Genomic DNA, 17,096 nt, shown 5'->3' with positions numbered 1-17,096 from the left:
CAGCAGGTTTTATTAGTAACATTTTTAACCAAATCTATAAATCAAAACAATGGTAGAAAAAAATGAAATTAAAAAGATGTTAAAAATGTATGTATGACTATTATACAGCGCACGTATTTAAACTCGGGAGAACTGTTATTATTGGGAATTAAATTTGATAAGTCAAAAAGAAAAGCGGCTGAGAAGACGCGGAGCTCCATCTGTGTCTAAAAACATGAGCTGTGGAAAACTCTCGGGAGCATGATTGCATTTGCAGGTTATTCGAAGGTTCAGACGTGATCAAGTATCTCTCTCTCTCTCCCTCTCCCTCTCCCTCTCCCTCTCTTTCTTTCTGTTTTGTCCGTGTGATTGATTGGACGAGTTCACAGGCTGGCACCCCCATCGTGTTTGCTGCGGCTCACACTCCACATGATTGGTCCGCCTCCCGCAGCCGCAGCCACCAGAAGCGCCTCCTCTCATAAACCTCGTCAGACCGCACTAACATTTCCCAGTACTTCCAGGAGAAGCAGCGGCTCACTATTAGGAACTTTGACTGCAACTTATGGCACACAACTAGCAGGTATGTGGTGAAAAGCGACTAATGTCTCCTCTTTTACCCTCTTATCCTATACTGTCTTTTCTCTTGTGCGGCAAACAGCTGGGTCGAACAGCTGGTTTGAGCGCAGCTGGAACTAACTCATTTCGGGGTATCGTTTTATCGCTCCTGCCTGCCTCTCGGCCCTTATCTGTTTTGGGTCTTATCAAACGGTTATCTCTTTTGCTGTGAAGACATATTGCGTTTTGTTTCCTATCTGTTATGTGTGTGTGTGTGTGTGTGTTTACTTGTGTGTGTGTGTGTGTGTGTGTGTGTGTGTGTGTGTGTGTGTATATGTGTGTGTGTGTGTGTGTGGGAGGACAGAGATTTGACACGGATGGATCCATGCCTCTTAAAAGCTCTTGATGGGAGTATGGCAATCACTGTGAACTGACGTGCTTTACTGGAGTTAGAGATGATACAGTGTTAGTTAACATGGTGTGAATTAATATTCAGTTTATTCGGTTTGTATTGTGGCAGCTGTTTTAAGGATGACACACGGTGAAGTGAAGGATCAGAGGTGGATTTGCGCTTTTCCAGAATATTTGCGAGTTTCTATCCAGATGTTTTTGGGGTACTTTTTGAACTCAGTTGCCCACAACTTCCCACGAGTGTAGTTTCCCTGATTTCCTAACGGTTCCCACTCATATTTTTCTCATTTTTTTCTTCACAGGGTGGACTACTCCCTGACCATTTTTATTAACCCCTACGGTGTATGGAAAGTGCTCCTGGATGGACCTGGGCGAAAACAGCTGGTCCATGGTCAAGCGAGAAGTATCCAGCAGCCCAGGGTCACCGGCTGAGCAGACCTACCTGCCCGGTGACAGCAGGAGGGACGGTCCCACCTCGGATGAGCTGAGGACACCTCCGAGCGAGCTTGACGCACTGGGGCACCGCCGCTCCGACGGCAGATCATTACACTCCTACGTTCACTTCGGACACCATAACAACACCCTGACCACTACCGAGGACATCCCGCTGTTTACGGATTTAGACCAAGGCAGCAAACTCGTCTTCTCCAGCGGAGCGCACAAGGCGAGCTTGCTGGTGGACCCGGCCGACATGTACCAAACAATCGCCATCGCCGCAGCCCAGAGCCAGACTGGATATGATTCCTCCTCTGGTGGTTATATGCACTCCAATCCCAACTCTCCCGTGTACGTGCCCAGCTCCCGGGTGGGCCCCATGATACCCAGCCTGTCTTATCTGCAGGCCAGCGGCTCTGCGCAGCCCAGCCACGCCGTCTCCAGCCACTCGGTCTGGTCTCAGTCCACCCCGGAGAGCCCTTCATACAGCACCGGGAGCCCGCACACCTCCAGCCGGTTCCACTATCCTCCAAGTCCCCCCATGAATAACGGGACGCCGAGAGACAGCGGCTACAGTAACACACTGAATGTGAGCAACAGAGACCAGTACGGACTTTCTCGGCCCCTCAGCGGGACCTACCCGAGTCCATACTCTCCTTATGTTGCACCGCAGCTCTCCCAGCTGCCCTCACCTTGGACCGGGGGACATTTCGATAACACGATGCTGCACACCTTGCAGAGCAGAGGCGCGCCCTTGATCCGAGGACCAAACGGAGGTAAGAAAAAATGCTAAGTACAGAGGAGGAGGAGGAGGGGGGAGGGGGGGGTGTATAGTGATGTCTGGGATGAAAAAAAAAGATTAAAGAAAAAGTCCTTTTAATCAGGCATGTAACCACTGCAGTGTCCACTGAAACTCCAGCTCAAAATATTAAAAAGAATTCGCCCAAACTATGTTTAAAGTACCACGAATATGTTCTTCCAATGTTGAAAATTGAGCTGGTTTTTGTCTTCAGGGACCATGCCTGTGTCATTCCTGCAAGAAAAATTAGGCCCTATATCTGTGCGCAGTACTACAACTGGCCAAAATATGTAGAACCATAAATTATGAAAACAAAATCCCAAAGGTATCCAAGCAACGTTTTCACAACAGTATAAAATTACTGAAAGCGTGTCAGATTTAGAAGTCTACTTTTTAATATAATGAAACATTGTGGGTCATTTCAATGATAATTGTGAAATCTGTGGATGTGATTTAATTTACTTCACCTGACATTTGTAGGAGAAGCGCGAACTCTAAGGAAAATAACAACAAAAGTATAAAAGTGGAGCTTTCCGTTGATGTAAGTGTTTCTTTATAGTTTCAGATATTCTGGACGACATGGGCGAGAGCAGAGAGTGCGTCAACTGCGGCTCCATCTCCACGCCGCTCTGGAGGCGCGACGGCACGGGCCACTTTCTCTGCAACGCCTGTGGCCTGTACAGCAAAATGAATGGGCTGAGCAGGCCATTAATTAAACCACAGAAACGGACGGTAAGCACAGGGGACCACTTATCCGCTCAATTTCCTGCCTAATTGATTCAAACAATGGCTTGAGGTCATCGGGCCCATGGTGATATTCACAGTATCTAATGCTTTACCTTTAACATATCAAAGCATTTTAGATTTGATTTTAATCCAACTAATTTGTTCCATTTTGTCCGTGATTCACCGTGTAAAATCGGCAGAAATCGGTCTGTAAAATAGGCTATATTACACAACACATACATTTGACATGGAGTGAGCAAGTTGATGACATCATTTAACACATTAACCAATGACATTAATTTATCGGCCAACAATCATAAATGAAGCTCATGCAGGATTGGAGTGAAGACTTATAGGTCTAGTGCTAAATTTCTCATTATTTGGCTTTAACAGAGTCGGAGGCACTGATTTAATTGGATCAAAGCCACCCATACAGTGAGGACATTTGTTAATGTAATTAATCAGGCACTTAATCTGTCACTCAGCCTATTCAGTGCTTCTGGCTAATTTAATCTAAGCAGTCGACACGGGGACAGATCTTTTCCTGGTGCCATTACGCACAGCATTACGCACAGTTTTTTTTTTTACAAGGAAATCAAATGTCACGTACGGACTCCTTGATAATCAACATCCTGTAAAAAGCCGTGCGTAAAAGCCATTTACATGGCGATCATAATAGGAGCTGTATTATTGTTAGGAAATAGGATGTGAATGGCCAAATCCTAATTCAATTGGTGGAGTGTGGCTTTTTAAAAAACCTTTTTTTTTTCTTTTTTTTTTTTCTTTTTTTTTTACTTGTGGCAAATGCTCCCACTCTATTTTTTGGCTTGACAAGTCCGCATATTTAATTGTTTTTCTTTAAATGCTCAAATCTTATTACAGTAACTGAAGTAACTTAATGTTGTGTTTCTATCACCAGTCAACGTCCAGAAGAATCGGCCTGTCCTGCGCCAACTGTCAAACCAGCACGACCACTTTGTGGCGCAGAAACGCCGAGGGAGAGCCGGTGTGTAACGCATGTGGGCTCTACACAAAACTACACGGGGTGAGTGGAGAATTGATTTCACATTTATTTTTAATTTAATTCACACTTTTATTAATCAGTGCCTCAGCGAGTCAAAAATAATAAATGATCCAACCTGCAGGTACCTCGGCCGCTCGCCATGAAGAAAGAGGGAATTCAGACAAGAAAAAGAAAACCGAAAACATTGAATAAAACAAAGGGATCCTCTGGTGAGTTACTGATCATTCTTACTGCTCTTCCTGTGCATAAATATTATAAGCTCTTGCTTTTTAAAATACGATCTTAACAACATACTCTATGTTTTTACAGGAAATAACAACTCTATCTCTATGACTCCCACATCCACCTCTTCATCCAATTCTGAAGACTGCTCAAAAACCAGCTCTCCCTCTGGACAGGTCTCCGGGGTAAGACTTTTATTTAATTTTTTTAAATATTAAATTCAAAAGTCCTCTGTTTCATTTAAATTCAAGGCATCACATAAATTATAGAGTCTTATCTTTGTTTTTTAATAAAAACCTGAAATGAAATGAATAATTTCAAAATATCATCCTTACAATTATTTTAAATGTCAAACTTTGTCTATGATGCATCCTCAGGGGTGAATATTTTTGTAATGAAAGCATTGCAGCCTTTGCTACAGCAGGTGTTAAGGTAAAATGGTCACATGCAGGCTGACCGATGCTTTGTGGTGATGACTGCTGCTCATAAATGTGTCACCATTATATTACAGTAAAATGAGCTTCACATTTCTCAGGATCTGATGCTTTTTCTCCCACTTGTGTAATGCAAAACCAAAAAATGAGTCACACTCCAAACTGAGGCAGATTGCATATTTTATACAAGAAATGGCCGCTTTTTAAATACACTCAAGTTTTTAATGCGTTTTTTAATTTTATTTTATTGGCTGTGATGTTGTAGGTCAGTTCATCTGTGCTGTCCAGCTCCGGGGAGGGAACAGGCTCGGGCTCAGCGGTGAAGTACCCGGCACAGGACGGCCTGTACACCAGCGTGGGCCTGACCCAGCCATCAGATGTAGCTTCAGTGAGGGGTGAACCCTGGTGCCCCATGGCTTTAGCTTGAACATTTAAATCTTTTGGGAGGACAGCAGTCTCTGGCCCCTTCTGCCTGGATGCTATGTAATGTGGAAGTATTCGGGGGCAATGTTTGTTTCCTTCCTCGCAGCTGATGCAAGAAGAGTCAGACTGGGGGGAAAAGAAGGGTGAAACCGCCTTAGGTCATGCTGCAAGCTTGAACCGAGATTGGAATATCTGGGATTTGTTTCCAGATTGGTGTGGGGATCTTGTTGCCTTAAAACAAAAAAACAAAAAACAGAAAAAAAAAAACAAAAAAAACAAAAAAACAACAAAAGGGAAACGACAGGCCAGATGATCAATCAGAAGGCCTGATGTGGATGGTTTCTGGACCTGCCGTGCACTCGATATCTCTCCCATCCATGGCACAGAAGAACCAGATCTGGGTTCTTCAAAGAAGGCCATCATGTACATAATGGATTTCCTCTCTGAAGAAAAAGCTGTTGATTGGATACCAGCGCTTCCCAAAGCGCCATACTCTTTAAGGACGTTTAGATTTTCTTTTTCTTTCCACAACTGGAATCATGCCACAAGTGCCAAGACAACTTTTATGAATCAAAAGAAAAAAAAATATTTATAAATCTTCCATTGTTGAAAACATGGCTATGATTGTTAATAAAGATATCAATATAGAGTAGAAGTTAAACCATTCTGATGTCTTCTTTTTCTAATTTTTTTTCTCTGTAAGTGGTTGTTAGTAGTACAGTAGTGTTGAATCTGCACATGTTTTCCACTGAAAGCTCTTACTGTATTTGACTGATACTAGATACTGGTTTAAACAGGGTATGTCGTCCAGTGTTTTTGTTTAATTATTTACTAAAAAAAATTTGCAAATAATCAACTCCTTCAGACTAATTTTTGATACTGAAACCTTATCAGCTGTTGGGTAGCATTAAGGTACTTCTCTTAAAGCGGAGCTACAAAAACTGTTTTACACGTGAAGCAGCTCGTGGCTTGTTTGAACAAAGCACACCCAGACTAGCTGTGAGCCTACTGACCTTCATGTTACAAATCATAAACTGCAAAAGAAGACTGTTGGCTGCACTACGTGACTCACTATAAACTGTATACCTTTCACCATGCAAGCATGTACTGTTGCATCATTTTTATACCAAAATTAGACCAAAGTGGAGTGTGAGGTCATCTCTGAACAAATTCATGTTCTTTCTTCGATGACTTTGACTAATCCCTGTGAGGATTTAAGAGGAGCGTGACGGCCCAGATTAACATGATGAGGTGTTAAAGTGGTCAATGAGAAAAACAAATACAGAAGCAAACACTTCATATTACATCAATATAATATTTTCTTTAAAATGTGCCTTTATTATGGTCAAATATTTGAACTCACAGTAGAATGGGTGGCATGCAGAATCAAAATTTGAGGTATTTTTGATACTGCACCTTCCATGTCTCCATGTCCCCCAGCTATTGTGTGGGCGGAGTCTCGAAAAGCTATTTCAGGCCACAAAACAACCAAGAGGAGATTCAAACCTGAAGGAAATCTGATGAGTTAGATGTGAACCTTGGCATAAAGAGGGTTATTTCTTACTTTCATTTTCTTTTTTTTTTCTTTCACAACTTGCTTCACCCAAAAATGGGCATGTTATTCATTCTTCTGGAGTTATTTATTTTTTGAAATATAATGTTTTTTTTTTTTGTTTTTTTTTGTTTTGTTTTTTTGGAACATTATAAGAAATTATTTTTATTTAAATTCAGTCCAATAAATTGTTCTGGTAATGCAAATGAATTTACAGTCACCCTGTGTTTTAAAGAAAGAGCATCAGTGTTTTGAAGTTGTGGAAAGAACCATGTTCTTGCATAATTTTAATATTACTCAGGCATTCTTTTGTATGAGGCAATCGCAGCTATGCTTTAACACCCCATGTCTCCCAGGCTAAAGAAAAAACTGAGCAGCTTCTCAGACTTTTTCATGCATGGGGAAAAAAAAAAAAAATCAAGATCAGCTAATGCAAGGCAAGCATTTCCTGGGAAAGGCTGTGCAACAAAAAATAAAATCCATGCTTCATTTTCAGAAAGACACACCTCCCACCTAAATGTTTCAAAAGATGACATCTCAAAACAAACGTTTTCAGTGTTTTCTGGGTGGTTTGCTTCCACATTCTGCTTATGTTTCATTAAAGCGAGTCTTTATTCTTCTTGACAGTTTTTTTTTTTTTTTTTTTTTTTTTTTTTTTTTTACTTAAGAGTTTTTTTTTTCTTTTCTACCAGCCCCCGAGGGCTCAAAGCACAATCCACTTTCCTGTGTCCTCTTGAACCAGCAGCTCAAAGTACCTGTCACAGTGTTTACTGTACTTAAGCGAATATGGTCTGTGAGTAATACCACATGAAAAGATTTCTTCGAGATGGTAAAGATTTATGTCTGGGCTTAGAGTTATCTGTCTGCTCTCTGTCATATTGATTTAGCTGGGTTTATTGAGTGTGGAGGAATGTGCTACACTGCACAACAGCCACATCCACAGTTGGGACATAAACACTTTTATTGCACTTATTTACTTCTGTTGTTTTTGCAGACGATCAAACTTTTTGACATTTGGCTGGAATGGTACAGTCGCTGCCATTAGTTTCAGCCAAAGCTTGTTCATCCCACGCTCTCTTTTTTTTTTTTTTTTTTTTTTTTTTCAATGTTAGTGTTACTTGGTGTGGAAATGTTTGGCATGCTGGTCATTTGGTGCTAGGTGTTATATAAAACACAATTTGTACACCGAGACCACCAGGCATTAAGTCCTCGAGCTTCCAAACAGATAAATTACAAAACCACCTTCAGATATGTAAATGCAAACTAGTGTTAAACTCAAAACACGAGCAAATATTTATAGGTTTCTTAATTTATGATATGGTCCTACCTTGGCACTGTCTGACTGGTATCCATGGTGCTGCGAGGGAGGAAATATAAACACAACAGCGCAGAAATCCTCCCTGCGCTCTCGTCTGGATAGATGCTCACAAAGCTGAGGGTCACATCGTCCACCATGTGGTGCAAACTGCGAGCTTACAGTTGTTATCTGTGAGAGTGATGGAGGGGGACATGAAGGATGTGTGTCACAGAGTTGCAGCTTTGGAATATGAAATGGGGATTCTCTGCAAATAAGTGAATGTGTAGGTCAGAAAGAGGGGGAGAGAGATAGGATGGCTGAGGCAGACGTAAACTCACAAAGAGACAGAATGCAGAGATCTTGATGGCTGCGCAGGGTTGAAAGTCCTCCCAAAGTAAACAGTTCAGGCTAACCCGGCAGCAGACTACAGGCCCCAGGGCTGTTTGGCCATGGGGCAGCAGCACAGTATGGCCCAGTGGCTCCCTCAGGAGATGCCTGTTGATCTTTCCATGTTGCGTTTCAAAGGAGAGCACCGCTGGCCCTGCCTCCGGAAGAGATGGGATCTCTGACTCAGCCCTTTTGGGTTTCCTCGACAGACACGGGGGCACATTCTGGGAGAAAAAAAAAACACTTAAAAACATGATAGCTGTGCTGCTTGTGGATTCGTTTTAGATTTGGAGTGCCATCAAAAGCTCTCTAATGGAAAAGTGTGTTTGTGTGTATAAACCTCTTATTGTTCGGGATTATTATTGTGTGATTTATTTGCCTTGTCAGATTCATAGAAAGCCAAACTGTGCTTTCAAAGCTATTTGTTCTCTCACCTAGCTTTAGTAAACACATCCACACATCCCACTGTACAGGAAAGAATAAAGGCGCCTCCCCCGCCCCTGTCATAAACTTTCACAGTCTTTACTCACATGAAGTATAACTATGCATTTAAATATAGCTCTGTATAGTAGGTGTTACTTATTACAGAAACAGTGGGAGTGTGTTCAGGGAGGGCAGGGTGTTGGAGCGAATGACACTTCTGGTATAGAAGAGTGAAAATCCCAGGGCGGGACACAAGTCCTCGGCCCAACTCTGAGTGTATATGAGTGTGTCTGCATATGAGTGTGCATACACGTGTGTGAGGGAGGATTGCCAGGAAGTTGTCATGGGAGGAAATATTGAAAGCTGAAAGTAGGGGAAAAGACAAAGGGAAAAGAGCTGTGTTATGACGAAAAAAGGAAAACTTCCTTGACAATCTCCAACCCTTTTAACCTGAAAATTAGTCAGAAGCTGCAGCAGTTCAACTACCTGGGAAAAAGAAGTGAAACTCAAACATCATGTACAGAATTACTTCAAACGTAATTTAAAAAATGGCTTCACATGAATTTCTCATATTGATATGTTTCAATGCTGTTCTCATAGAATCCAGCTGTTAATAATAGTATTATAAATCTTATACCATGGTATCTATCCCTTTAATAACTCTGAATATACAAGGCCAAGAGGGCAGTGATGCAATCAATGAACAAACTGTCTTATGATAATGTCTCATTTTGTTGGTTTCTGTTTTGTTTTTTCGTTTTCTTGTGTTTTACATCAGTGTCCCCATTTATCATGTAATTTTTATGAGCTTTTTTTTTTTTTTGCCTTTGTTCGGATAGCCACAGTGAGTGAGAGACAGGTAAGTAAGGTAAGGTAAGTCAGGGTGAGAGAGAGAGGGGATGACATGCAGCAAAGGGCCACAGGTCGGACTCTAACCCAGGCCACTGCAGTTACTGTAAGACTAAGACTTTATGGTACACACTCAACCATAGACATTCCTGGAGATTCTGTAACATATCATCATATATATTGATAACGCCACACGTGAGAGAGGATTTCATCCATATTGCCCACTTCTAAATGACACATTTCTAATTTCACCCGCAGGCTTCTCTTCTTCTCTTACAATAGAAATTCTGAAGCCCACTTGCCCTCATCATCAAACAATTAAAACTAGATGCTGCACAGAAATATATACATACATGTGTATATGAAAAAAAAAACATCTCTCTACTTGAATACGTCTGCTACTGCAAGCACAGTAGATAAAGCTTTACTCCGATATACAAACATTCAAGACAAATAAAACAGTGTTGAGATTAAATGCCATGTCCGGCCGGTGAAAAAAAAAAAAGCAGGTCATATTTTGTGTTTGTTCAATCTGTTGTTTCTGCCTTAAGGTACAAGCCACTGGGAACTTTCTGCTGTGAATAGTGTGCCAAACGTGCACTTAGGCGCACGCAAATGCCAGTTTGTAAGTTCCTGTGTTTATCAGCCGGTGATAAAACGGCAAAAATCGCTCCTATGAAAATGTAATGAAAATATTATGATTATGACAAATGCAGAAGGCAGAGACATGTGGGTTGAGACACAGCTATGATACAGAAAGTTTGAAAATGAAACTAATTATACAAAGATATTTAATGTCACACCACAGAAAGGGCTGACACTGTGGCCATGAAGCCATGTTGCTACTTCTCCCGGCTTGTTACCGGTCAACTCTTCAGTAAACTCCCCCCTCAACGACAGAAACGGCTCTTTCCATGCTCTGTGTGTGTTTGCAGGAACAAATGAAACGTATGTAATATCTGTTACAGGCCCCGGCACAATTTGACTATCAAATCAATCCTTGCTCCGAGACAATGCATTGCCAGTTTTGTCAGGTAAGAGTTCTGTTAATCTCTAATGGAAAAGTTATTTCATTACCAAGGCCCTCTTGCCTAAAGGAGTCTGGGCTTTGAAACAGAGCCACTAAATCATGTAACTCGTGTAAGTATTTTCTGCTGTGGCGATCCAAAGAGTATGCTGAGATTCTTGTGAGTTCACTTTAAGGTTACAGCTATCTCTCCTCTCCTACTAGCCCAACAGTCAGCCTTGGATCCAAGGCGTTTTGAATTAAGTTCAGCGCGCTCGTGTATGGGAACCCAAGCTCACCGCCAAATGCAATACTTCCCGGAGTATTTCTGTCAGAACCCCGGCCTTTAAAAACAAAACACAGTGAAATCACAGCAGGCCCTGTTTTAATCAATTAAACATATGTCAACAAGCAATATGCTAATCATTGTCTCGACAGGGAGAGCACATTCTCTCCTAGTGATGTATGATCAGAAGTCAATCATGATTGTGAAAGGACTTACAGACAAAACTGGGTTCAGTCTCAGTTTTTCTATAGATGAGTAATATACTGTGTTGATCACATTTTGTGAAAAAAAAAGTGGCATGAATCTAAAATGTCATTAAAATAATAATATTCTAAAATAAAGATACCAACATAACCCAGAATGTCATGAAAATAATAATATTTTCATGACAATTTGGGCTATGTCGGTATCTCTATTGTTCAGGACTGGTGTGAAACAGACAAAACAATAAAGTGAGTCAGATACGGGGTGATTTCCATGCTCAATCTTGTACAGCATGTTGCATGTTTGTGTTTTTGCGTCTGTGTTTGACTTGGATGGAGAGGGTGGAGGGAACCATTCCTTCCTGGCCAGTATCAGTCACTGAGCTCAAAGTCTCCAGGCTTCTAGAGAATCCACCCGGAGTCATTGCTTTAGTCATTTGGGTCAGCAGTGGGCTATGAATTTTGATGGGATTTTACCACAGCTCTCCCTACCCAGAATGCAACAGCAGCTTCTCAGACTTCAGGACCATGCACTTTCTCAGAATGAGGTATGCTTGTGTAAACACCATTTGGCTCACTGAAGTCTTGAAATGTAATAAATTTTCATCTAGAGCTCAAGATAGCTGCAGAGCCACATACAGTGCTGTATGTGAGGACAGGGGATAGATTGCAGGATGCAGCAGTTAGATGGAAGAGAAAAGTGAGACTCCTCTCTTGTCTGCTGATTGGGCAGCCCTCCGCTGAGACCTCTTATGAACACTCCTGATAAGCAAATGAGCATCTAAAATAAATAACAGGCTGACGCATGGCAGGCTCCCAAACAGAAGATACAGCCGCCCATTACAATCTCACCAGCCGTTGTAGTTAAACTTTTAGTTAAACCCATTTTTTTCAACCATATTTTCACTTTTTTTTTTTTACAAATGACCAAATCTTAAGTGAAAACAACAGGTTATCATTTTGTTTTCATTGCTTCAGCCATCACTTCTATCATGATTGCGATTACACTGTACCCATTTAAGTCATTCCTGAGATCACTGAACGTGACGACAAAAGTAGGTACAACAGGGCAACAAGTGCAAGTGGCCAGACGATCATACGGGTTGTAAACAAACCCTCAGCTTAGTCAAATTTGATTTGAAGAGAAAACAAAGGCGAACAGTAAAAATTGCAACCACAACTGTCTGTTGTAAGATCAACAGCAACTTAGAGGAAACTCTCAAAGGACTGCTACTTCCTGCACGGTGAATGCCACATGACCAATGAGGGTTAAATGAACTATAGCGCTACCACTAGCAAGCTAATCTGCATGCGTGTTTTACTGCCGGCTGGGTGAGCTATTTTTATGCATGAAAATTATTATCATTAATTATTATTATTTATCTACTTCAATAAAATGGAGCTGTTTTCCTTTTCATTATCTGATGCTCTTCTAGCCAGTCGTTTTGGACGGGAGTTGGCGAGAGACTTTTGTTGGCTCAAAACCCAGCACATTGAAGAAATGAAGGGAGAATTTTCTGAGAATAGTGGTGTAATGCAGCAAAATGTTCAAACTGTGATTAGCTTGAAGTTATGTTTGCATTAATATTCATATTTTGGAGGCAAGTTGGCTTGATACAAGTCTTTGTTTTTACATTTGATAATTTTTGCAATGATTACATTCACAGTGATAAATGACTGTTTTGTCAAAAATAAATACTGGTAAAACAATAAAGAATCACAGCGCATTGATTCTTCGGGGACTTAACCTACTTGTTACAACTTGTTACAGCACAAGTAGACAAACTAGCATGGCTACCAACAACTAGCCTACAGATGCCTCTGACTGTCTTTGTTGGTCTTGTGCAATGTCAGATTTTTAGCAGCATTACGTGCATGCTCACTTTATCACGTTATCAATTCTACCTTCAAAATAAACTGGTAGCCACTCTGGCAAAACTGTCCACTTGTTCACATTCTGTATGTTTGAAGACATCATACGTAACAGAACTAATGACCGGAGCTACAAAAATAACACCCACGTTGTAATATGCTGTAGTTTTCCTTTAAATAACATTAGAAGCATAATCTGATGTCTGATGTGAACCCAGTGACTGAGCACAACAACAGAGCTGCTTCCTTGTGCTCCCTTGACCAGGCAGACCCTTCGGCTGAGGCGTCCAATTAATTATAGACGTGACTTTAAAACTTCCTGTTTTTCCCCCCTTAATGAAGCCAATCTGCCCTGCTGCTCTAAAGAGAGGAAATACCTCAAAATAGTTCCCAATTTCAGCACATTCAATTATTTTGTGCCCAGTACAGATTGCATCGGTCGTGTTAATGTACGTACCAACAATGTTTGATCACAGGGAAATTATGTCTGTCATTTCTTCCTGCTTCGCCCCCGAATAATGTGGGAATTGTGAGGAGAGCTGGTGCCCGGGATGGGCACTGCCTGCGCACGGATTAGCAACTACGTGCCCTCAGTCAGGCCCATCCAACATCAATCTCTGCCTGAGATGTTTATTATTACACTCATGCTCTCACTTATTCTGAGGAGGGAGAAAAAAAATCCCTGATTTATGCCTCCACTGTTCCCCTTTCCTGTCCTCATTTGTAAAAACAAAATTCCAGTGAATTCCTGCAGTATTAACACTAAGCAGTTATGAGGTCAAGCTTTCACTTACACTGCACAATTCAACTGGCTGGCCACAGAGCATGCATACATATTGTGCTGTTTGGTGCAACTGTAGCTTTGCTATCGCCATGTAAGCTCAGTGAAGGAGTCTGCACACAAACTTACAAACTGACCTTGACAGCAGACACACTCCATATCTCTCTCTGCCTTTTTTTTCAGTTACACTAAATCTACAGCCAGTGCTCAAGTCAACTTGACTGTTATCACAAATGCACCACACTTGTTGAATACCTGCCAGTGTTTTTCAGAGGTGCCCTTTTAAACTCTGAACTGAAACCCACCTCCAGGCCTCGCTTTCTGGGTTTTTCACTGGGAAACAGGAAAAAGGAGAGGACAGTGACATACATAGATACAAACTCACAACTGGAACATTTTAAAGGACGGAATTTATGAGTATTTCTTCTTAGAATTTCCCTAATTCAAGACTAGTGGGAAGTGACAAATTCTTGTATAAACCATAACAGGTGAATACAATCCATTGTTTTCTGTTGTGGTATCGTTGTGTCATATCAAGAAGGATAGAGATCTATTGCGAGTATTTACAGCAAAACACTTAACAAGAGGAATATATATGGAACTAATTTCATAGGTTTACTCCATCAGAGTTTATTTGTGTAATTAATTAAAAAATTCTTAACATGAACAGTATTTAGATTAGTCAGATTAGTATATTCCAAATCTCATCGTTTTGATTACAAGGGTGCATCAATACTTACATTATTATACTGCATTAGATTAAAGGCTTCTCCATGAGATATTTTCAACATTTTTGAAAGACAGGCATTGAGTTGCAGCATGTACAAAATGACTGTGAGTGATAGAGAAGGAGAATTTCATTATTTTCTACAAGATTACACACTTTATGGTATTGTATCTTAACAAGATACGAGTGTACTCACATACATATAAATTCCTTATCATTTTCACATTTACATGAATGGAAAACTACAAAATTTGCATAAATTGCATAGAGGGATATGTTACTTTCTGATACAAGATCAAAACAGTTTCTATATAATTTAACGTGTATTTAGTTTTTAGTGTTATAAAAATCGAATCTGTAAAACTGTACACTTCATTGCTGGAATTTGGTGGCTCCAAACACATTTTATAGCGTAAATGAGGAATTTGATTTAAATGATTTCTTATGAACGTGAAATAATGTTCTTGTCTGTGAGATATGATCTAAAATCTATTTTCCTTAAATGAAAAATATGTCTTTCTTTTTACAACCTGGGTGGTACTGACAATGTTATGGCAATTCTAATGTTATCTTATTGTAGATGTCTTTTAGCATAACATTGTACTCACATCAGCTTTTAAAAAAGGTGAGGCCACAGAAAATGGGCACCCCAGATCAATTTGAAAGAATCTCAATGTAAGTTTTTGCTATTGCTACATAGCCAACGTTAGCATTAATATATACTGTATGTATATATATACATATATATATATATATATACATATACATATATATATATATATGTATATATATATACCATGTACCATGTTCATGCAATGCAGAGTGCCAGTTTGTACTTAATGCGAAATGACACAGACAAAAAATATTGCAGCTAGAATGTGTTGGTTGCACATTGTTCCTCAAGTGGCTGAATTCCTGTCATTCTTTGGAATCTGAAGAAAGTGAAAACATACTGTTGTAATTTGTTCATTTACACAAAAGGGAAACAGACCTACTAACTTATGACTTATTTGGCAAGATTAAGAGGATCCTGGCCTTGAATTCAGAGTAAATCAAGGTTTGAATTCCAATCACTTTACATCAATTGTGACAACGTATTTCTGCAAAACTGGACCCTTTACACACAACTGTAAAAAGCAATAACAGCAATAATGAATAGATGAAGAATATTTGCATTTCAATTTCTTTCATTACCATCTGTGCAATACCAAACAAGTTGCTTTCTATGGGTGCTCTCACAATGTCACACTTTTTTAAAAATTTATTCAACATGATTCTTCCAAATTTGGCAATGTATGAGGGCTGATCGGGAGTAAATACATGCCTGATTTGGTGGACTGGCGGCATGACATCATCAAAGAGGAAACCCAGGCAGGCCCACTAGCTGTCCCGCTAGAGGCCCCTCAATAAACAGGCTGGTTATCACATCACTAACATTTGCTTAACCCCTCTGCAGAAGGTGTTCTGTTAGAGGGTGTGCAGAGGAGGGAGCTGTTACCGATTCTCTTTGGCTGACCTGTTACCAACCTTAAGTGATATCCTACGCGCTCGCAAACACACATATGCAACAAAGCCCTTGAAGATTCATGTATTAGTAGACACCCAGTTGCTGTCTTCTCTCTTCTATTAAGTGTTTTAGACTGCTCCCAAGACATCCCCCTACTCCTTTGAACTCCACTTCTCTCTGTCAACCACTTCATCCAGTCCTCCCAAGTTTGTGCTGTCTCTCTTGGACAAAGGACTGAAAACATGACTTAAGCAGAGAGGAGAAAAAAAACGAAAGGATGAGAGCATGAAAGGATGAGGGAACGCTTCTATCCTTGGATACCTCGCACCCACCCCAGCCCCCTCCATTCCTTTCCCGTTTGCAGTGAGATGGTGCATGCAGCTCTCTCCCACACATCTCCACATCCCAGCGCCAGGCTCTGTGTTTTCTTAATTCATTACTTAAAGGAAAGAAATGTAGCCCATACCAAAATAAATACGGCTCTCTTGGATCAGACCATGTGTCATAGTGCGATAGCTCCTATGAAAAGGCTGTTGTTCTAACCGGAGGAGGATGGAACTCTTTGGCTCTGCAGAGCGTCTGTCACTCTGCTCTCTGTCTCCATCACACAGTACGGCCCAGCAGCGTGCAGCCTTATCGTATCATTTAGACCTAAATACATTATTTCAAAGTCGGCTGGCTCAGCGGTGAGACCAGATTCACTGGGTGTCACTGTGGAGTTAATGACCTGAGATTGAGCTTTTGGTTTAATCCTTATACAGCTTTTTAGTTTATAGGGATGTCAATGTCAACTTGGTGGTCGGTCAATTGGTCAGTCCACCACTTTCTTCACGACTGGAATATCTCAAAAACTATTTGATGGATTGCCATGAAATTACATATAAACATTCATTGTCCTCTGAGGATGAAGCTTAACGACTTTGGTGATCTCCTGACTCCCTCTTCTAGCCCCACAATGAGGTTGATATATGTGGGTTTTGGTGAAATGGCTCCACAGATACTGGATGGCTTGCCATTCAATCTGGCACAGACAGTAACACCCCACTCAAGGATGAACTGTTATAACTTTGGTGGTCCCTTAACTTTGGTATGGCTCATTATTGAATCATGGTAAACAACATACCTGTTGTATATATATATATATATATATTTGGAATATTTGTGTATTCAGGGATAGTTGATCCTGGCATTTGAAGAA

At 40.7% G+C, this 17,096-nt stretch overlaps 1 protein-coding gene across 2 annotated transcripts; it reads left to right on the top strand.

The window, feature by feature from the left end:
• The first annotated feature begins 477 nt into the window (after nucleotides 1–477).
• On the top strand, nucleotides 478–7,184 carry gata6 (GATA binding protein 6). 2 transcript variants are annotated; one of them, XM_022758173.1, is made up of 7 exons: nucleotides 478–559; nucleotides 1,248–2,156; nucleotides 2,739–2,911; nucleotides 3,825–3,950; nucleotides 4,051–4,138; nucleotides 4,239–4,336; nucleotides 4,851–7,184. In XM_022758173.1, the coding sequence occupies exons 2-7, from the start codon at nucleotides 1,307–1,309 to the stop codon at nucleotides 5,010–5,012; spliced, it is 1,497 nt and encodes a 498-aa protein (XP_022613894.1). In that variant the 5' UTR covers nucleotides 478–559; nucleotides 1,248–1,306; the 3' UTR covers nucleotides 5,013–7,184. The 2 variants fall into 2 exon arrangements, with proteins under 2 accessions (XP_022613894.1, XP_022613895.1); XM_022758174.1 differs by lacking the exon at nucleotides 478–559 and adding an exon at nucleotides 907–1,148.
• Nucleotides 7,185–17,096: the final 9,912 nt, after the last annotated feature.

This window comes from Seriola dumerili, unplaced genomic scaffold, assembly GCF_002260705.1.
Source record: "Seriola dumerili isolate Sdu_G_001 unplaced genomic scaffold, Sdu_1.0 BDQW01000291.1, whole genome shotgun sequence".
In the NCBI taxonomy this organism is placed as follows: domain Eukaryota; kingdom Metazoa; phylum Chordata; class Actinopteri; order Carangiformes; family Carangidae; genus Seriola; species Seriola dumerili.
The sequence above is the reverse complement of the archived record's forward strand: the minus strand, read 5'-3'. Positions and strand labels throughout refer to the sequence as shown.